The sequence below is a fragment of the Hyperoodon ampullatus genome (assembly GCF_949752795.1).
Source record: "Hyperoodon ampullatus genome assembly, chromosome: 13".
Lineage (NCBI taxonomy): Eukaryota > Metazoa > Chordata > Mammalia > Artiodactyla > Ziphiidae > Hyperoodon > Hyperoodon ampullatus.
Window position 1 is genome coordinate 66,211,772 of NC_136926.1, and position 23,457 is coordinate 66,235,228.

Sequence of the window (23,457 nt, forward strand, 5' to 3'; positions counted from 1 at the left end):
ACACCAATGGGGGAGGAGGGTGCAGAAAGCAGCCCTTCCACAGAGAAGGGCTTGGGTTGGCACTCCCTCATGGGGTACCACAACAGGGTCCGGGCATGTATGTGTCCTTCACCAAAGGACCCAGAATCAAATGTGGATTCCGTTTTCTGTGGACCTCTGTGCTCTTAGAAATGAAATCTTCACAGGAAAGGCTCCCTCATCCGTAAGAGGAAAACCTTCCAAGGGAATCTAAATAGAATATGTGATTCTTTTTCCAAAAGTAGAATTTCTTAACAAGACTCTCTGATTTGGCAGGAACATCTGGATGGAGGTTTTCTGTGGGCATGTAAAAGTTAGGAAAGACCGCTTATTATCACCACAGGTACCCAAGGTTTCCCCTGGAGCTTATGTACCACGAAGCCTCTCTCTCTCATAGCATTTGAAGTATTCCCGTTTCCCTGTGGGACACAGAGCTTTCTGCGTTGTATTGTGGATATTTTTTTCTACATGCTAGCTTCTCTGCTGGACTTGTGCCTCCTTCGGCCAAGCTCAGATACATCTTCTGATACTCTTTTAAAACCTCCCAGCACCTATCATGCATGGTATCTTAACCCGCAGTCACTTACTACATCTTAAAAACTTGGTATTTTCTGAGCTTTAAAATGGCTGGAACCCAGTGTTAAACTTTTCTCTCTACCAGAGTTTCTCAAGGAGGGTAGGAATGGCTCTGGGGCAGACACTTCCTCAGTGCGTGGGACAGTTCCCTAGGACACAGGGCACAGAGCATCTTTCCATCGTTACCCACCACCCCCTTCATCAAGATATGCAAAAAAGTTCCCAAACATTTGTGGAATGTGTATTATAGAACACAGTCCTGGTCCAAGGAACCTTAAGAACAATGGACCATGACTGCCATCTGCCTCTGCAGTGTGAATCTGCTTCCTCCCAGTCCCCCCACCCCCCCCGCATTGGGTGGCCCTGGAGACACCTTCTCCCAGGCATCTCTGTGGCCGATGGCCTGCGAGCGTCTTTTAAGCCCACCCTGGGCCCAGCTGCTCTTCCATTCTCTTCCATATTAGCAGTGGGAGAACAGCTCCCATCCTAAGTGTATTCCAGGCCTCAACTGTGGCCCCAACCCTGGGCTATGTGGAGTCGTAGGGGCCTAAGAGACAGGACTCACCCAGCCCTGTTCTCTCTGGATTCAGACTCACATGCCAGGGGTCTGGCTGAATGTCCCAGACTTTAATATCGTGTTTTCTCCGAAATAGGGGCCTACTTCACCCTATGTGTCTCTGGTCTGCTGGGGAGCAGGCATACCAACTGGTAGAGTGGTCACAGCTGGGTGTGGGGAAAGCCCAGGACCTGTGACGGCTCCTGGGAAGAAGTGGGAGCAGGCATGGTGGATGAGCTGCCCCAGGTCAAGGGTTCAGCAGAGCCCACCAGTCTGGAAAGGTGCTTCCTCGTTACAAGCTCCTCAGGCCTCAAGACAGTGTGTGGTGGAGCACATGCAGTGGGGTGATGTTTTGCTTGACTGAGTTCCCATCTGGAGCCTGATACCGTACCTAACATCTACACGTGGGGACGCCCCACAGAAGAACACGCCTGCCTGCAGGGCCCCAATGGACCAGTGTGTACAATGGGGTGGATCTGAAAAGGTGGCAGCACTTTGCTTCCTTCTCTTGGACAGGCTTCCTCATGCGGGGACTGGCTGGTATAGACAAGCTCTGAATCTCTCCAGTAAGACCAGAGTATGAGGCTAAGTCACACAACTTCTCTGACGTCAGGCCACAAGAGGAATCCCTGAAGATGGCATGTCAGGTTATCACAAGGACCCCTAAGAAAAAGGTGACGAATCCATCAGGGCTTTTCAGGTCAGAGTTAGGGGGGTCAACCTGTACTTTGACACATCTCACGGTCCTGTGACATTCAACTTAGGCAAAGATCCTGGTCATGCCGACACGGAACATAAGGGATTATGCTTCTCTTCTAGTTTGAGAACCTTCAGGAGCCTGTGAGTTCCAGGGGCCGGGGGGTGGTGGGGGCTGGTCCCCTCCAGTGTTTCACACACTGGCCAACAGACATTTGTGGGGCAGAGGTGTTTAGCCATGCTGAGATGCCCGTTAACCAGGACCAACAGAGTCTGTATAGATACGAGTTGCAGAAACAATTTTCATAATGGACACCAAGCACCATACTCTTCTCTTGTTCTCCCTTTTGAAGAAACAACCCAGTGGAGAAATAAATGATGTTGGATGAAGGAGTTTTCCTTGGAACTGTATCAAGGATGGACAAAATTTTCCAAGGAACACAGGAGAACGAAGTCAGAGGAGAGGGCACTTTGTAGAAGACTCACAAGTGAAGGCATCCTTAACCCCTGGCCATGTCGTATGACAACTCCACCCCTTTCTATCTGTGAGGATTTAATCTGATCATTTAACTCTTAAAGGATCTGTTTTGTCATCCTAAAATGGGGTGATACCCCCTTACCTTGCCTAACAAGAGTCAATATGGTCTTTTCAACAAATGGTGCTGGCACAACTGGTATCTGTATGCAAAAGGATGAGGTCGGACCTCTACTTCACATTACATATAAATTAACTCAAAATGGATTAAAAACCTAAACCTATAAAACTCTTAGAAGAAAACATAGGTATAAATCTTTGTGACCTTGGATTGGACAAACAATCTCAGAGGAAAAAATAGACACACTGGACTCTTGCTAAATGAAAAGCTTTTATGCTTCAAAGGACACCATCAAGAAAATGAAAAGACACCCCACAGAATGCGAGAAAATATTTGCCAGTCATATATCTGATAAGGATCTAGTATCTAGAATATGTAAAGAACTCCTACAACTCAACATCAAAGAGACAACTAACCCAATTTAAAAATGGGCAAGTGATTTGCATACCATTTCTCCAAAGAAGGTATACGACTGGCCAATAAGCACATGGAAAGATGCTCAACTTCATTAATCACCAGAGAAGTGCAAATCAAATCACAGTGGGATGCCACTTGACACCCACTAGGATGGCTAATAAAAAAGACAGACAATAACAAGTGTTGACAAGAATGTATAGATATGGGAAGCCCCATCCATTGCTGAGAATGTAGAATGGTGCAGCCATTCTGGAAAACAGTGGCAGTTTCTTGAAAGAGTAAAGAGTTATCATATTACCCAGCAATCCTACCTCTAGGTACAAACAGGAGAAAGAAGATACACATGCATACAAAACTATGTACATGAATATTCAGAGCAGTATTATTCATACTTGTTAAGAAGTGCAAATAATTCAAATGTCCATACAAATACAAGACCCGTATATATGCTGTCTACAAGAGACCCACTTTAGACCTAGGGACACATAAAGACTGAAAGTGAGGGGATGGAAAAAGATATTCCATGCAAATGGAAATCAAAAGAAAGCTGGAGTAGCAATTCTCATATCAGACAAAATAGACTTTAAAACAAAGACTATTACAAGAGACAAAGAGGGACACTACATAATGATCCTTGATCATTATGGACAGATCATCCCAAATGAAAATAAATAAGGAAACACAAGCTTTAAATGATACATTAAACAAGATAGACTTAATTGATATTTATAGGACATTCCATCCAAAAACAACAGAACACACATTCTTCTCAAGTGCTCATGGAACATTCTCCAGGATAGATCATATCTTGGGTCACAAATCAAGCCTTGGTGAATTTAGGAAAATTGAACTCGTATCAAGTATCTTTTCCGACCACAACGCTATGAGACTAGATATCAATTACACCAAAAACTCTGTAAGAAATACAAACATATGGAGGCTAACAACACACTACTTAATACCCAAGAGATCACTGAAGAAATCAAAAAGGAAATCAAAAATACCAAGAAACAAATGACAATGAACACACAACAACCCAAAACCTATGGGATGCAGCAAAAGCAGTTCTAAGAGGGAAGTTTATAGCTATACAAGCCTACCTTAAGAAATAAGAAACATCTCAAATAAACAACCTAAACTTACACCTAAAACAATTAGAGAAAGAAGAACAAAAAAACCCCAAAGTTAGCAGAAGGAAAGAAATCATAAAGATCAGATCAGAAATAAATGAAAAAGAAATGAAGGAAACGATAGCAAAGATCAATAAAACTAAAAGCTGGTTCTTTGAGAAGATAAACAAAATTGATAAACCATTAGCCAGACTCAACAAGAAAAAAAGGGAGAAGACTCAAATCAATAGAATTAGAAATGAAAAAGGAGAAGTAACAACTGACACTGCAGAAATACAAAGGATCATGAGAGATTACTACAAGCAACTATATGCCAATAAAATGGACTACCTGGAAGAAATGGACAAATTCTTAGAAATGCACAACCTTCCAAGAATGAACGAGGAAGAAATAGAAAATATGAACAGATAATAACAAGCCCTAAAATTGAAACTGTGATTCAAAATCTTCCAACAAACAAAAGCCCAGGACTAGATGGCTTCACAGGCGAATTCTATCAAACATTTAGAGAAGAGCTAACACCTATCCTTCTCAAACTCTTCCAAAATAGAGCAGAGGGAGAAACTCTCCCAAACTCATTCTACGAGGCCACCATCACTCTGATACCAAAACCAAAGATGTCACAAAGAAAGAAAACTACAGACCAATATCACTCATGAACATAGATGCAAAAATCCTCAACAAAGTACTAGCAAACAGAATCCAACAGCACATTAAAAGGATCATACACTATGATCAAGTGGGGTTTACCCCAGGAATGCAAGGATTCTTCAATACATGCAAGTCAATCAACGTAATACACCATTTACACAAATTGAAGGAGAAAAACCATATGATCATCTCAATCGATGCAGAGAAAACTTTCGACAAAATTCAACAATTTATGATAAAAACCCTCCAGAAAGTAGGCATAGAGGGAACTTACCTCAACATAATAAAGGCCATGTATGACAAACCCACAGCCAACATTGTTCTCAATGGTGAAAAACTGAAACCATTTTCTCTAAGATCAGGAACAAGACAAGGTTGTCCACTCTCACCGCTATTATTCAATATAGTTTTGGAAGTTTTAGCCACAGGAATCAGAAAGAGAAACAAATAAAAGGAATCCAAATCGGAAAAGAAGAAGTAAAACTGTCACTGTTTGCAGATGACATGATACTCTAGAGAATCCTAAAGATGCTACCAGAAAACTACTAGAGCTAATCCATGAATTTGGTAAAGTAGCAGGATACAAAATTAATGCACAGAAATCTCTGGCATTCCTATATACTAATGATGAAAAATCTGAAAGTGAAATTAAGAAAACACTCCCATTTACCATTGCAACAAAAAGAATAAAATATCTAGGAATAAACCTACCGAAGGAGACAAAAGACCTGTATACAGAAAATTATAAGACACTGATGAAAGAAATTAAAGATGATACAAATAAATGGAGAGATATACCATGTTCTTGGATTGGAAGAATCAGCATTGTGAAAATGACTCTACTACCCAAAGCAATCTACAGATTCAATGCAATCCCTATCAAACTACCACTGGCATTTTTCACAGAACTAGAACAAAAAAATTCACAATTTGTATGGAAACACAAAAGACCCCGAATAGCCAAAGCAATCTTGAGAATGAAAAATGGAGCTGGAGGAATTAGGCTCCCTGACTTCAGACTATACTACAAAGCTACAGTAATCAAGACAGTATGGTACTGGCACAAAAACAGAAATATAGATCAATGGAACAGGATAGAAAGCCCAGAGATAAACCCAGGCACATATGGTCACCTTATCTTTGATAAAGGAGGCAGAAGTGTACAGTGGAGAAAGGACAGCCTCTTCAATAAGTGGTGCTGGGAAAACTGGACAGACATGTAAAAGTATGAGATTAGATCACTCTGCCTGCCGCTGCAGGGGACGCGGGTTCGTGCCCCGGTCTGGGAGGATCCCACGTGCCGCGGAGCGGCTGGGCCTGTGAGCCATGGCCGCTGAGCCTGTGCTCCACAATGGGAGAGGCCAAAAGAGTGAGAGGCCCACGTACCGCAAAAACAAACAAACAAACAAACGAAAAAACACAATGAGGTTTCACCTCACACCAGTTAGAATGGCCGTCATCAAAAAATCTAGAAGCAATAAATGCTGGAGAGGGTGTGGAGAAAAGGGAATCCTCTTGCACTGTTGGTGGGAATGTAAATGGATATAGCCACTATGGAGAACAGTATGGAGGTTCCTTAAAAAACTACAAATAGAACTACCATATGACCCAGCAGTCCCACTACTGGGCATATACCCTGAGAAAACCATAATTCAAAAAGAGTCATGTACCAAAATGTTCATTGCAGCTCTATTTACAGTAGCCAGGACATGGAAGCAACCTAAGTGTCCATCAGCGGATGAATGGATAAAGAAGATGTGGCACATATATACAATGGAATATTACTCAGCCATAAAAAGGAACAAAACTGAGTTATTTGTAGTGAGGTGGATGGACCTAGAGACTTCATACAGAGTGAAGTAAGTCAGAAAGAGAAAAAAAGAAAATGGTCATGAAGAACCTAGGGGCAAGACGGGAATAAAGACACAAACCTACTAGATAATGGACTTGAGGATATGGGGAGGGGGAAGGGCAAGCTGTGACAAAGTGAGAGAGTGGCATGGACATGTATACACTACCAAACGTAAAATAGATAGCTAGTGGAAGTAGCCGCATAGCACAGGGAGATCAGCTCGGTGCTTTGTGACCACCTAGAGGGGTGGGATAGGGAGGATGGGAGGGAGGGAGACACAAGAGGGAAGAGATATGGGGATATGTGTATGTGTATAACTGATTCACTCTGTTATAAAGCAGAAACTGACACACCATTGTAAAGCAATTATACTCTAACAAAGATGTTAAAAAATTTTTTAAAAATGCAGATGCCCATCAACTGATGAATGGGTAAAATAAAATGTGGTGTATTCTTATATTAAAATAGTGTTAAACATTATAAAGGAAAAGTGTTCTGATGCATGCTACAACATGGATGAACCTTGAAAATATTATCCTAAGTGTAAGAAACCTGACATAAAAGGCTACATGTTGATCACATGTGTGATTCCATTTATATGAAATATCCGGAATATCCGGAATAGGCAAATTTATAGAAAGATGATAGTCATGCATGGGTTCCCAGTGCAAAGGTGACAAGGCGCTCACCCCGCCACGGACACCCCGTATTTGCCTCTCCCTTTATCCCCCACGTACGTCCTGGGCCTGTCAGGGGAACACAGGCTGAGACCCCAAGGTGGCCCTGGGTCTGAAGGTCGCTAAGCCCTACTGCAGGGGAAGGGAGACACAAGCCTTCCCCACTGACTCCATGCTGGAGCCGAGACGCCAGGTGAGGACAGAGGCAAATCTAGGCAGTCCCGCACTGCCCCCAAGACAGTCAAGTGGCTGTGGTTTACCAGGGGCCAACACTTGCCTCTGGGCGACAGCTGTAGGGCATGATGCATCTAAAAATCACCTGGGAAATCTTGTCGAAGACAGATTCTGAGTCTGAAGCGGCTCCTGGCTTCTGGGAACACTTCCACATGACCGTGATGTGCAGCCGTGGTCAAGAACCCTGCGTCAGACCCTGGTCCCCTGAAATGAGCACAGCGCTCAGGGGAGAAAGGGCCAGAACTAAGGGCAGGAAGAGCTGAGATAAAAAATTATTTTGCTCCAAAATAAGTTCTACATTCTTCTTTCTTGGTAGGATTTTTAAAAGCAAGGCGAGTAGCTATGTGTCTGTTTGTTTAATCATGATTAAATAGGAAGGTGAACCAAGCAATTTCTCAAGCCTCCGTCCAGTTCTCCAATCCTACGCTATTTAGTCCCTATGGGGCAGGGGGGTGAAGCTGGGGAAGGGGTGGAAGTCGTTTCGGAAAGCACCAAGGAGTTTTTCCAACGTGACTGTGAGGTAGAGTGAAGAGTTATGGTGAGTTTTTTCCCCAGGTGATAAATGCTGCATATTCAAGCAGCTCCCCTATCCCCGCCACCACGCTTGTTTTGCTTAAGTGGAATTTGCTTCACAATTCCTCCAGGACACAAAGCTGCTCTGAAGGCCCCCAAGGAGGGAGACAGGTGACTGCACAGGCGTAAGACACCTCCCGGGGGGGCTGGGAGTCAGGTGCTGGGGGACGAGCCTGTCTTCCTAAACAGCGCATTCATCACGGTGCTTTATGGACGTGATCATGGACATTTTTCTTAGCCACTGTCGCATTTCAACTTGAATGATACATTTTCATTTTAAATCAGACTCACAGAGGGCCATAATTCTTAGGGAGGATAAAAACAGACAGGTGTACTGAAGCTTGAGACCGGGGTGAGGGAGCACCAGAGGCAGCTGCTGGCCAGCAACTCTGCATTCATCCTCTCTGGCTTGGCGGACTGTGCGGGCACTGGCATCTATTAATTTCGGAACAGGGCTAAGAGTTCCACACCTAGGGCATCGGTAGGCTGGATGCAGGAACCTGGCCTGAGATCCCAGCTGAAAAGGGCTGCCTTTGGCTCGGGCTCCTTGGGGAAGGGCCCTCTGGACATTTCATCACAAGTCCCTGCCACCCTGGACCATGCGTTCCCTTTCCCTTTGCCATTTTCTTCCCTGTAAAGTGATACCTGCCCTGTGGCCATAGACGTAGGAGAAATGTAGGAAAATGCTATAAGTTGTAATCCCCGTAATCAAAGAAACCATTCAAGTTTCCTTTGGAGACAGCTGTGCAAAGCTATGGCTGCCTGACGAGCTCATGCACGTGAAATCACTTGGCTGCACTGAGTCTCAGCAGCCAAGGCAGCTGAAGTCTTTTTGTGATGACCCTCTGGTCCCACGCAGGTCTCCTCAAGTCAGGTCAACAAAATGACTGCTCACCTCTACACTGAGGGAGCACATGTGACACGCGTGTGTTTCCTTCAGTGGCAAACACCTTGACAGGCACACAGTATCCGTTAAACCTCACTCACTTCACCCCCAGACACAGCAGACACACACCAGGCTTCTGGATGAAGCAGTTAGGTAGCATTTTGTTTTAAACCAGCGAGGTCACTCCACGTGGCTACCAAGGCTGGCAGGTACCGAAAGTCAGGCCATGTGCAGAGTCAGAGACCTCGGGTGTGGTGGTTTGGCCCACAGCCCTTCCCCCTCACCACTCACTTCCAAATAAATGCCACCCGAGGTGCTGTGACTTGGCGGTGGGGAGAAGTTAGGATCCAATTGAAATAATATGGATGATTCAACTCCGTCTCAACACTAACAAAAGTGTCACAACACTATGGTGTCTCTTTCCTAAAGTTAGTATTTCAAATGGCAGTTTGGGGAGGAAATCCTCTCTTTGACCCTTCAGCAAAATCTGCTAAGACAGCAAATAGGAGGATATGGAATGCAGTGTTCTGGGTGTAATCCCAAACATTTAAATCACAGCATTAAGTAACATTTTCTGTGATACCAGAAAATACCAGGCTTTCTTTCCTTCCCTACAATACCTTTCTAACATCCAACTGTGTTTTGCAATTACAAAAGCAAAAGGTACAGATGCCCTTGTAATTATCTGCTGGGAATAAGTCTGAAACAATTAGGGAGGAAGGGAAAGACACCCATCAGCTGCCCCGTAAGAGGCCAGCAAGTCTGTGGGCATCTCCACTTCACTGGCAACTCTGCCTGCAGCCAGGCGGAATGAACAGCAGGAGAAGTGGTTCTCCATATGAATCGAAAGACTTGGAGGGAATGCATTCTCTTGGCTGCCAAGGAACGGGTTGTCTGGATGAGGCAAAAAGCACCCCTGGCACACTGAGACTGGAGGACTGAGCAGGGGGAACAGGCACTGAGCTGATCTCCCCCATCACTGGACAGGAAGAGCAACCTACCATCCCTTCCAGACCTGGACCTCACGCTGCACCCTGACTGGCGGTAACCTCCCGCTGCCTCTGCATCAATCCGAATCCTCCTCACTCTTCAAGGCCCAGCTCACGTCTTACCTCCTCCATGAAGCCATGTTTCCTCCTAAACTTGCACCTACAACTGTTAGTTGTTCTTTAACTGCTTTAGGCGTGTAGCACTCACTCCTCCTAGACTGTGAGCTCCTGGTGGGCAGAGGCCACGCCTTACATCCTTAATTCCCTCAGAGCAATCGGCATGGAGCTAGATGCTCGATACGGGATGAGACGTGCTGTGGAAGGACAGGTTAACAGGAGAAAGGGATACCATGAAGGCAAGGAAACCTTCTCATGCTACAAAAACTCACGGGAGACCACAGGAGTAAAACGCTCTCCCCTTCCTCTTCCACCCCCCCAAACAGATGATTTTGTTCTGTGTCAGCAAAACCAGCGGGTGGCACACGCTGTCACTCCGATTGATTTCACAGTGAGGCTGTGAGGAAGCTCCATGGGTGAATCAGAGGTGACAGAGATGAGCAGCGGCCTCTGCCTGAAGCATGGTCTACAGTTAAGCATGTCAGACTCAAAGACTTCTAGCCTTTCCTTGACGTTCTCCAAGAAAAGAGGGTCATGCCCTCTGCAAGTCATTTGTCCTACTATTAAACAATTCATTCTGTTAGAAAGTTCTTGGCGAAACAGGTGGCTCCTTGTATACTGAGACGGGTCCCGAAGCTTCCATCTACCTTAGAATATCTCATTTTCACAGGGTCCCAATGTTCACACCTCCCATTGGACAGGCCCACCATTAGAACGCATTATATGTTACACACAAAGATGAGCACCTGGGTTTCTCTGCTTACCTCCAGACCTCTGCACTGTACGGCACAGGTATGCTGGTGAGGACCCGTGATCCCTAAGCTTCCCATACAGGGACCCTCAACAGTTTAACATGGGACAGCTCAGCTCTACTCTGTTTTGACATACTTTAGACAGTTCTTAGACTGACCTTTTCAATTGCTTGGTGAGTTTTGAGAACTCCAGAATGCTCTTTTGAGGCAACCAGGCACATCAGGATTTCACAAAAACAAAGCTAGAAATGTCTGATATAGACATGTCCTACCCCGATAATTACCCCAGAAGGATGCAGCTTCTCGCTCATATCTGGATGAGGAATAAATATGTTATTAAATGCTTATGTGCCTGGCACTGTGCTGAAGACTTCAGATGCATTACCTCATTTATCACAACAGTCTATGAAATAAGTATGATCATTCTACTAAATGATGAGGGAACCCAGGTTCAGAGAGATTAATTTACTCGCCTGTGGTCACCCAGCCTAGGAGTCTGTGAGCTGACACTAAAATCTAGGCCTGACTCCGAAGCCCAAGGTCCAACCACCAGGTTCTGAGGGCTCCAGTCCAGGCTACGCTTCTGTAGTGTGGTCTTTTATTTACAAGCTGGAGAGGGCAGGGAGCAGCTCCACACCAGGCCTCCAGCCTGGGCCCAGCCCACAGGACCCCACCTGCCCCCTCACTCCTCCGAGACACCTGTTTGGAAGAACAGTGAAGAAACGCTCCACTGACGTAAGCAGTTAAGATGTTTGCCAACCACCACCCGGCAGAGCAGGGCAGGGTGATTCTAGTCCAGCCCGAGCACAGCCAGCTGGTGACCCTGGGCAGCTCACTTCCTTCTCGGGGCCTCCCTGGTGAAGGTGCATCTCAAATCAGGAAGCATCCACACCTATACGTATAGCTAAAGTGAGCTCAGGCCACAACACACTTTCTACTACAAACTGCCACCTTCTATTTTCCATCTGAAGTTATTTCGTTAAACAAACAAGATGTTAGCCACAGCCCATTAAATTGCTTTCCTGACCCCCTAGTGGGTTGCGATGCACTTTTGAGAGACACTGGACTAAAGATGGGGGATTAAAGAAACCTTTCTGGGAGCCCAGCAGATAGAAGAGCCAGGAGCCGGAGTGGGGCCCGGCTGCCAGTAGAACATGGTTTGAAAACCAGTGGCTCGACAGCTCCTTAGCGTCTTTGTCAAGTTCTTAAGTGGAACAAATTATGCCTGGCCTGAACCCTGTGCTTGGAGCATCACTGAAAGGCCATCCAATCAGCCAGGCTACAATACTTGAACTCAAGATTGAACTACTGTGCCCGCAGCCTGAGCCCCTTCCGCTCAGTCCAAAGGCTGATGTGGGTGCTGCAGGACAGCAAGAAGGAGCACAGAGCCTTCACCTAAGAAGGGCAAGCGTGGCCCACCTCATTAATCGTGGAGTTGTCAGCCAGTTGTGTTCAGACCCCAAGGGCCAAAAATGAGATGGAGCCCCAGGACACTCCTTGTCTGTCTTCTAAGAAGAGATATGTGGTTGAAAGACAGTAATAGCAGCCTTCCACCCCCAGCTGGAGCAGATCGTTCTGAGCAATGCCTGAACCTGCTGGGTTTTGAGAAGCTGCGTGGACATTGCAGATTAGTGACAGTTCTTTGCACTTTCCAGGTCAAATGCAAATTCTTAATTCCATCAGCAACTTCCTTCCCAGGTGTAACATCTGGGAGCCGTTGATGGCGAAGTTGTTTGTGGGTAACTGACCACTGCATATGAATGTTTCCTCAGCTGCAGAGGGAAAGTGACAGGTGGAGATGGCAGGAGAGGGGCTGGGCTGCCTCTCCTCCTCCCCATTTCTGGCTCCTTCCTCCTTCTGACACTTAGAGGACCTTCGTCAGACAGGTGGGTCCCTGTGGAAAATACCACAGGCTCTGGGTTGCTACAGTGCTCTGTTCGGCTCCAGTTCCTGGCAGAAGATGTTTGGCTTATGTGATTTCACGGGGGTTAGTTGGTCGCTATCTGTACCCCACCCCTATTTCAGACCAGTGTCCAGCAGAGGGGATCCACGGTCTTGGCACAGCTTCAACAGACACTGGGGTGGCTCAATGGCCTATCCACAATGCAAATCAGATCATGATAGCGGTCTTTTAGCTCAAAGAAATGACATTTTCCATCATATATCTGATTCTATATTAAAAGGTAAAGGGGTCCATTGACAGATGAATAGATAAACAAAATGTGGTCTCTACATATAAGGGACTATTATTCAGCCTTAGAAAAGGAAGTTCTGACACATGCTACAACATGGATGAATTTTAAAGACGTTATGAGAAGTGAAATACGCCAGGCACTAAAAGACAAACACTGCATGATTCCACTTCCATGAATCATCAGTGTAGAGTCATCAAAATCATAGAGACAGAAAGTAGAATGCTGGCTGCCAACGGAGGGAATGGTGAGGAGTGCTTAATGGGTACAGTTTCAGTTTTGCAAGATGAAAGAGTTCTGTGGATGAATAGTGGTGATGGTTGTACAAATATGAATGGACTTAGTACCACTGAACTGTACACTTAAAAATGATTAAGATGGTAAATGTTAGCGTATTTTACCACAATAAAGAACAAACAAGCAAAGGTAAAGAGGACAAGGTAGGACTTGGGCACAGGAGAAATCCCCTTGGCAACTCCAGCCAGCTTGACACCCAGACCAATGCCAAGTTGAAATCTGAAAAGCTGTCCAGGAGGCTGTTACTGATGACACCCATATTTCTCAGCTCAAACTGAAATTCTTTTGTCTGTCAGCGCCCTGCTTGAGCCCTCAGTGTTGGGGAACATTTCTGGAGGCTCTGTCTCGGGGGACAGCACAGAAGAGGGTTCCCTGGGGAGCCAGGCTCCAGGGGCCACGGTACCTGGACGGGTAGCCAGCTGCGCTGATCCGAATGGTCTCCAACACCCCGCACGCTCGGAGCTGCTGCACTGCTCTCTTCGGGTCAAAGCTGAAAAACACAAGACAAGCAGTGAGTGCCACACGGCAAAGTAATGGACCAGGGGAGAGGGAGAGCCCACCCCGTCCTGCACAGGCACCCTGGAGCTCAAGGTCAGGGGCCAAGCACAGACTGAAGGACAGTGACTGGCAGCACATGAGCCATCTCAGCATCTTCAGTTCTGTGCACATTCTTACTCTCACCCGGGATACTCCTCTTCTCTGCCTCCTGCAATCCGTCCACCCACCAAGGCTCATTCCTGCTTCCTCTGCAGAGCCTTCCCTCATTATTTCCATACACAGGGGCGTCTGTCTTAATTCAACGGCCAAATCATATACACTCGGCACCACAAGGATTATTCGGCTCCGGAGTTAAAAGGGGGAGTGTCTCAGGCCAGGCAGACCTGGGTTTGAATCATGACGTGATCACGTATAGCTGCATGTGTGACTTGGGGCAAGTCACATAACCTTGCAGGGCAGTATCTTCATCTGTCAAGTGGGGATCACAGAAGTATCCCTTTTAGAGGGCTAGTGTGAAGATGAAATGTAATGGCCCATGACAGCAGTGAGAACAGAGCCTGGCAGAACGTAAGGGCACACGTGTTGTTAGCTCCTATCATGATAGCTGCCCAGTTACGAATCATATAGATGAAGAACTTTATCTTCCTGTCTTTAGAGATATGAGCCATGACTTCAACAACTCACCCACCCTAAAATGCTACATTTAGCACTGAAAACCCAGTTTTTATTCTGGGTATATGTATATGTCTGGGTGTACGTGTATGTCCTACACATATACCGAGTAGGACACTGGAATAAAAAGTCAGACATGGTCTGGATTTTCTAAGAGTGTCCACACTTGAAGAGGAGAGAAGTGTACAGAAGAGGTAAACCACAAGGCAGTATGTGATAAAGGTGGTAAAAATGCTGAAAGAAACTGGAGGGAAAGATGTTGAGGTCGGCTGGGGTAATCAGGGAGTCTTCGTGGAGAAAGAATTAAGCTGAACTAGAATTAGTCATTTATATTTGCGATGAGGAATAAGCGTTTCCATTTCTTTCTGGCTGTTCTGAAGCCCGGCTACAAGCCGAAGGCCTCTTGCTCCTTGCACTCTGGGAGGAGGGAGGGCAGGGGACATGTAAAGCTTGCCAGCCTTCTGTACCTTAATCTCACCTCCCTGATAGTAAAGAAAACTCACTGTTAAACTCTCTCAGTTCGCCTCCCTGCATTAGTTACCAGTAACTGGAGTGAAGACCAGCCCTTCCACCTATTCAATTTGGGAGGACCGCAGTGCAGACAAGCAACACCTAAGTCTGGACTGAAAAATTACCAAAGATATGTAAGGATCCAACTGCTGAAATGCAGGGTTATACTCTCCTCTCTCAATAAACCGTGCAGGTTTGGCAGAGCCGGCAGCTTGCTGGACGCAGAGTAAGACCTCCTCCCATGGCGCCGCCTGATTGATTTCCGCACAGGCTGCCTGGGGCTCTGCGGTGCTGTGCACGCAACACGCAGGACTCCGAGGTGCTCAGGACCGCCCGCTTCTAAGATCAGTGGACTGGCCTTCAGGAAACCTGGCCAGTTCCTCCGACGAGCCACCCCAGATGATCACACACACCCTAGGCCACCTCCTTCCTGGACACTTCATGCCCTCTCGTCTCTGTGCTGCTGTGGCTTCTACAGACTCACTGACAGCCACTCCTTCCATGTGGTCAACAGTTACGTGTGGCTGGCAACTCCTTAAGGATGAAGGCTACGTCTTATTCATTGTCATTCCACCTGTCCTAGCCCAGTGCTCAGGACAGATGGTTTCTGAATACAGGAAGAGGTAGAGAGAAATACCGTATGCTAACACATATATATGGAATTTAAGAAAAAAAAATGTCATGAAGAACTTAGGGGTAAAACAGGAATAAAGACACAGACCTACCTGAGAATGGACTTGAGGATATGGGGAGGGGGAAGGGTAAGCTGTGACAAAGCGAGAGAGAGGCATGGACATATATACAGTACCAAACGTAAGGTAGATAGCTAGTGGGAAGTAGCCGCATAGCACAGGGAGATCAGCTCGGTGCTTTGTGACCACCTGGAGGGGTAAGATAGGGAGGGTGGGAGGGAGGGAGACGCAAGAGGGAAGGGATATGGGAACAGATGTATATGTATAACTGATTCACTTTGTTATAAAGCAGAAACTAATAATAAAAAAAAAGAGATGCTAACAAAGCATTTAGTGCAGGACAGCGGCTCTCCACTGGGGGCAATTGTGCCCTCCAAGGAACATGTGGTGATGCTTTAAAACATTTTTAGTTGTCACAATAGTAGGGATGTTCCCGTCTAGTGGGTAGAGGCCAGGAATGCTGCTAAGCTTCTTCCAGCGCACAGGACACCCCACAGCAAAGAATTCCCTGGGCCAAAATGTCAAGAGTGCTGAGGTTGAGAAAGCCTAGTTTTAGGGGATGGGAGGAGGGATATAGAACTTCCCTTCCAGAATGTCAACAACATCATATATTTTAATGGCATACATTTTTATACTTGTCACAAATAATCCCCGTTATCTCCTTGACTTCTTCCATCAGGATAATTATTTCTTTAACCACAATGAACAGATGAGGAAATGAGACTAAGAGGGTAAAGGACTAGTTTGGGATTAGCCAAATAATTGGTAGCAGAGAATCCAGGCTTTCTGACTTGGTTCTGTATTTCCCCCCATTTTCTTTACTGGGAGGAAGATTTTGGTCCTGAAGGAAAAGGAGGGTTTTAGAAAAATGGGATATTAGGACTAGAAAGTCCCTTTGAAAGTCCCCAGTGTCTTCTCTCACTTGGGAGGGGAGACCCAGCATGAGAACTCGGCACATGGCGGGCGTCCGGTCTGACGAATGAACTGCCCAAGGTCGCACTGGCTGGGGGGCAGAGCTGGTGGCAGCCCTGGACTCTCGTCTCCCGGGCCCAGCACGCGGCTCCTGACCTTCACACATAATCTAAGTCTTTCACACATGCTGTGTGTCTAACAGTCTCTTTTCTTCTGGAGGCAGCTGGTAAACAGATGCCACACGGGGGGAATTCCTAAGCGTGTCTCGGAAACTTGGAGGAAGGGAGAAGAATGAACGGTCAGCACGCTTCAGAGAAGGCTGATTTGACGCTGTCTTCCTAACCTTTTTCAGCATAAGTGGAAGTCAAGCTTTATTAACTGACACAAATTGCAGAAGGCAGTTCAGATATTCAATCTGAGGGTCAGAGTTGCCAAAATAAATTATTTCACAGAAAGAAATTATGCCAGGACCAAAAAGGAAATCAGAAAGATGGGAAGAAAGTGCTTGAAAAATTTAAAAATATCCCTTCTCCGGCCAGAGGGAATAGCACATGTGGAGGCTCAGGGTAACAGAAGAAGAGGCTGCGCAGAGGTGAGTGAGAGACCATCCTAAAGGCGCAGGGCAGTATTCCAGGCAAGAAATGAAGAGAGTCTGAAACAAGGCCAAAGTGGAAGGGAGAGACGAGGGAGACCAGTGTGAGAAATTTTCAAGTAGACTCCATGGGACTTTGACAACGACTGGATGCTGGGGAGTAAGGGAGAGGGAAGGATCAAGGGTCATGCTGTCCAATATGGAAGCCACTAGCCACCTGTAAGTAATTAAAATGAAATTAAGAATTCACTTTCTCAGTCACACCAGCCACATTGCAAGAACTAGTGGCTACCATGTTGGTCAACGCAGATTATAGAAGAGTTCCATCATCACAGAAAGTTCTACTGGACAGCACCGGTCCAGAGAGACCTCAGGTTTCTGGTTTGGAAGAACGAAGTTTGGTGGGTGGAGGAGATGTCAGGAAATCATTATGCCATTTACTACAACAGAGACCAAGTAAAGAGGAAACATTCAAGGGGGAAAGGATGAGTCTGGTGTCACACACGTTGAATGTGAGGAGGCCAATGAAGCTGCAGCAGGCCTTCTGAAAGGCTGGCTGGAATCTGGCACAACCCAGAAATGACAAAGATACTGAAGAGTCACTGCTACCCAGATTTGGGTGAGGTCAACCATGTGAGTGGTGACAGAAATGGAAGAAAATTTTGAAGGTAGGAGTAGTGGCAGAATGTGGGTTAGAGTGAGGGGAAGGTGAGCAAGTGTGGTAACTCCGCAAGCCCAGCAGGAGAGGGGGTATGAGAAATGGGACCACCTGCATCGACACACTGCTTGAGGTTACGTTTCCTCAATCAAGAAGCCTTCCCTGGGCTTCCCTGGTGGCGCAGTGGTTGAGAGTCCACCTGCCGATGCAGGGGACATGGGTTCGTGCCCCGGTCCGGGAGGATCCCACATGCCGCGGAGCGGCTGGGCCCGTGAGCCATGGCCGCTGAGCCTGCACATCCGGAGCCTGTGCTCCGCAACGGGAGAGGCCACAGCAGTGAGAGGCCCGCGTACTGCAAAAAAAAAAAAAAAAAAAAAAAAAAAAAGAAGCCTTCCCTGACCACTCCGGACATGCTCCTGTCTCTGAACTGAGCAGTCACTGTGAGACGCACTATGTCTGCATTTAACGGCACACTTCTAAGCGGTTCTCAGATTCATGGGCACATTCAACACCACTGTAAGCAACAGGGGAGCGGGGAAGTGGATCTTCCCATCCCCCTGAATCCTCCAGACGGCAGACAGGTGCAACCTGTATTCGGCATATAAACCATGTGGGGAGTGCAGGATCAGCTACTCATCCTGCTGAAGATTGCAGACCTCTGAGAGGCTGTGCCTGCCCCTGCTGCACCTGAACTTGTAAGGCCACACGGAGAGGCTGGCACTCACCAGAAGGGGAGCTTCTCGTCGTTGGGCTTGATGCAGCGGACGTAGTGAGGTGTTGTGGTGTTCAGGGTCTCCATGAGCAGGTGCAGGGAGGTGCGGAACTGGGGAGACAAAGATCAGTGACTGGTGATTTATTTGTCTTCCGCTTTGTGGCTGAATAAGGAACAAAAAGGAGCACACAGACTGGTGGTAGTATCTGTCAATGCTCTTATTGCTTAGATCATTACTGTTTAACCCAGGACAGGGGGACACCCAGGGACCTGGTGTCAGACTCCAGCTCTGACAGCTGCCTGGCTGCATGACCAAAACCAAGGCCCTCCCACGTCCCCGGCACCGGGGCTCCTCAAAGCACGTGGGGAGAGACCGCCCGGGTGCATCTCATTCAGTGCCCTGATCAGATGAGATAAGGTGAGCAAGTGCCAAGAACGTGAGAGGGACCATCGCTGTGAATGGAGGCCCGTGAGTCCTAAACGTGAGGCCCTGGAGCCCTGACACGTGGTGCCCGGGCATCCCGGGAAATACTGCCTTATAGGAAATGCTCAGAGCCGGGAATCCACCAAAGTATTAAGGTCAGTGGTTGCCAGGGGCTCAGCAGGCACTCTCTTCTCTTGGGAGACACACTGGACATAAAATCCCACAGCAAACCCACAGCAGGAGCTGTTTCTCAGTTTTTGGGTCCCCAGGCTATTGACCCCTCCCTCAACAACTGCACCTCTAGACCCCTGGCCTCGCCCACAGGTGTCTGTGGTCCGGCAACATCTACAATCCCCACGGGGATTTGATGCATGGTGTGGGGCTGGAGTCATCCTCTTTCTCTCTCCTGCCAGTTCCCTCAAGAGAAGGTTTCGCAGTTTCCTTCTTCAAAGGGCACAGAAAGACGAGGCTGGGTGCTGGGGATGCGGATGCCAAGGCCACTCTGGCCTCCCCCTGACTCTGCACCTACATCCTTTGTCTCCAGAGAGGCAGCCCCGCTACACGTGCCAGGGCCCACAGCTCCCGCCATGAGGCCCGGGGCTGACCTGGTGGCCCACGGTTTTCTTGTGCTCCTTGTTGGAGGCTTTCAGGGGGGGTTTGGCAGAGCGAACGCTGATCTTTGAAGATGTGGCGGCGGCAGGAGCAGGGTCTTTGCCATCATGGAACAAGTCAGCCACCAGGGGGAGCTAGAAACAAACACAGGAAGAAGACAGAGAACAAGGGTTCTTGGACTTCAGGCTGCTTACACTCTTTCCAATACACGCCTGAGAGAACTGGAAACACACATCCACATTATTCCGAAGAGCGTTACACACGCACAGCATTATTCCTAGTGCCCACAAAGCAGGAACAACCCAAATGCCCATCAACTGATGAACAGATGAGCAGACTATGGTGAATACACACAATGCAATATTACTCAACAAAAAATATAAAGGAATGAAGCCCTCATACATGCTACAACCTGCGTGAACCTTGGAAACACGCCAAGTGAAAGAAGCCGGACAGAGAAGACCACACAGTGTGTGATTCCATTTACAGGAAATGTCCAGGGGACAGAAGGTAGTACACAGTTTGCCAGGGGTGCGGGGAGGGCAAAGTGCAATGCCTGCTGATGGGGACAGAGTTTCTTTTGGGAGTGATGAAACTATTCTGGAATTTAGCATGGCGATAGTTGTACAACTTGGTGACTGTTCTAAAACCACTGAATTACATAATTTAAAAGGGCGAACTTTTTTTTTTTTTTTTTTTTTGCAGTACGCGGGCCTCTCACTGTCGTGGCCTCTCCCGTTGCGGAGCACAGGCTCCGGACGCGCAGGCTCAGCGGCCATGGCTCACGGGCCCAGCCGCTCCGCGGCATGTGGGATCTTCCTGGACCGGGGCACAAACCCGTGGCGGACTCTCAACCACTGTGGACTCTCAACCACTGCACCACCAGGGAAGCCCAAAAGGGTGAACTTTTGGTACAAGAATTATATCTCAATTTAAAGAAAGGAAAAAAGTAATTTTCCCAGACAATCTCACTTAACCTTTACCTACAAAGATGGACAAAACTTCTTTCCCTTCTGGTGTGGTAGAAGGTAGCTATGTTCTAAGAAAACTGTTTAAATTTTTCCATACTTATTAGTACTGGGTCTTGTAAAGTTATTTAACTTCCTTAAGCCTTATTTTCTTCATCAGTAAAATAGGGATAAGAATGTACCCATTATGTGGTGTTGTTATGAGACTAAATAAGAATTCCTCTCTGTTAATGCTCTGTGTGTACCAGGGTGAAGATCAGATCATGCATGAGGGGCAGGTGGGACACAGAGTCCCAGCCCTCCCCCGTCCCCTACAAAACTAGTCCTGCCAGCATCCCTTGGGGAAGTGGATGCTGGGGATAGAATCAAGTGTTGTAAGGCCACTACCACATGCCTGCATGTGGGGAGGGAACAAAAGGAGCCCCAGGCCCCACTCTCCAACCCTGAGCCACTCCCAGTCCCAACAGAAGAGAGGCTCAAATGCTTGTGCCTCAGTGTCCAGGCTCTGGTCTGTCACATCCCCTGCATCTTTCTTCCCACAGCCCCCATAACGATGCTGTCTCCCATCTCCTCCCGCCAATTCTGAATGCCCTGAGTCTGCCTTCCGGGGGCTCTGCAATCGGATCCCACTCACCCCCTCAGATAATACCTTTTTTCTTTAAATTAATTTTTATTGGCATATAGTTGCTTTACAATGCTGTTAGTTCCTGCTGTGCAGCAAAGCGAATCAGTTATACGTATACATATATCCACTCTTTCTTAGATTTCCTTCCCACTTAGGTCACCAAACAGCAATGAGTAGAGCTCCCTGTGCTATACGGTAGGTTCTCATTAGTTACCTATTTTATACATAGTAGTGTATATACGTCAATCCCAATCTCCCAGTTCATCCCACCCCCCTTCCCCCCTTGGTAACCATAAGTTTGTTCTCTACATCTGTGTCTCTATTTCGGCTTTGCAAATAAGTTCATCTCTACCATTTTTCTAGATTCCACATATAAGCGATACTATATGACATTTGTTTTCCTCTTTCTGACTTACTTCACTCTGTATGACAGTCTCTAGATGAAGCTGATCACTTTACTGTCACATGAACCACCACACTTGTTATTCCCACCTTTGCTCACTGTTATTCTTATCTGAAACACCCACCTCCTTCTCCTACCTGCTCGTCCCGAGAGCCCCATCTCTCAGGGTCTGGCCCTGCCTCCTCCACGACCCTTTCCCAGATCACTTCATCCACTCATTTCTGCCTCTCCCAGGCTCAGCCTGTGCCAACTGGGTACCACTCGAGGTCTGTGCTGGGCTCTGAGCCCTAGGCTTGCTGAACCTACAGCCTCCTAGCCTTCCCCCTTGATGGAGGTTGAGAGCTGAAGAGAAGACTAAAGGAGATAATCCACGTGAGTACAGAGAAGAGTGCCTGGCATAGAATAAGCACTCATACATGATCTAGTTTTATTAGTTTTATTGGGGGTATATATATATATATAATATATATATTATATATATATATAATATATATATGTATAATATATATATATTATATATATAATATATATAATATATATATAATATATATATATTAAATATATATATATATGAAAAATCTGTCTACATTGTGAAAGTACAGATGCCTGAGGAAGTTATATTTTTGAGTTGAAGAGGAAACAGAATCAGAGAATTTAAATCTGGAAGAACCATAAAGATCAACCCTCAACCTCCTGTGGCAGGTGAGGAAAGACAGCTCTGGGAGGAGGGACCTACCAGACCCTGCTTCCACCCCCAGTCACCCCACAGCAACCACGGCGGGTGGCATCAGCTCGCCCAGGGCTATTGGTTAATGGATGAGCCAGGGCTGGAAGCACTGAGCTGGGCCTCCTCTCTGAAGACCTCTTCCCTGAGATTCAGCAGGTCCACATTCCTCCGACTTTCTGCCTACTTTTCCCCGTGTGTTCTTTCCCAGCACCTTTCACTGGTCCATCTTCTGCACGTCTCTCCTTTGAGCGGCTGATCCCCAAAACTGCACCCTCACCACTTAATTTTTCTAACACTCATTCCCTGGACAGTATCCTTCATGCCCATGGCTTCAACTATCACCTTCAAGCCCGTCTCTCCATCTTGATTTTCTTCCACTACTGCAGTCCATAGTTCCAACCATCTGCTGAATATCCTGCTTCTCCTCCCTCTGGGTGTTCCACCGGAAACTCCAAATTCAACATGGCCCAAACCACCACCACCTGCTGTCTCCCCAGATTTAGGTTAGAGATCCTGCCATCACCCTACTTCTCATCCCCATCAATCACCAAGTTCTGTCCATGGTTAAGTCTCAGCAGTCCTTTCTCGATCAACCAGAACGTCACTGCCCTGGTTCAGGTCTACCTGAGCTCTCTCCTGGGTCACTAGAGTCACCTATAAAACTCGAGGGCCCTACCTCCAGGCATACGTTCATACAGACACATTCTACCCCACAGCCAGTTTTCTCTAAATCCAAACCATACCCAGTAACCCCGTTTACAGACCTGCTGGTCCTCACTGTCCATGGCAGAGAGCCACCATCACACGTATTAACTGAGAACAGGGGTAGGGGCTGGAGGGGTGGGGGGAGAGGACAGCCCAGGCATGGGGACTCTGTAAACTGGTGCCAGAGACCCAAGGCACATGTGAGAAAAGGTCAGGTGCCCAGGCAGAGGGGCGCCTAGAAATTTCCATAGGGAAATAATTAATGGGAGGCTGAAGCCAGGTGCACATTCTAAAGACATCGGTGATTCAGTCTGCCAAGTCTAAACAATATATAAACTGATTAAATTATTCTAATTCATACACTTTCAGAAATAGACTTCCAAGATGTTTGAGTCTTGGGTATAAGTTACCAACTGCATGACTACACTGTTTAAGGGGGTCTAATGTACTGAAATCATTAGTAGTGGCTTTTTCTGTGAAAAATCTGTTAACTTCTAAGGTCAGGAGCATGTAACAGAACCACAGGAGGAACTTTGAA

At 46.9% G+C, this 23,457-nt stretch overlaps 1 protein-coding gene across 1 annotated transcript in view; it reads right to left on the reverse strand.

The window, feature by feature from the left end:
• Window positions 1-23,457, reverse strand: part of MYO5B (myosin VB) — a 385,365-nt gene that overhangs the window by 70,566 nt on the left and 291,342 nt on the right. The window contains exons 15-17 of the mRNA XM_079718130.1: window positions 19,485-19,625; window positions 18,469-18,566; window positions 13,613-13,699 (exon numbers count right to left, since the gene is read on the reverse strand). Of these exons, the coding sequence (XP_079574256.1) occupies window positions 13,613-13,699; window positions 18,469-18,566; window positions 19,485-19,625 (326 nt within the window). The remainder of the gene's footprint in view (window positions 1-13,612; window positions 13,700-18,468; window positions 18,567-19,484; window positions 19,626-23,457) is intronic.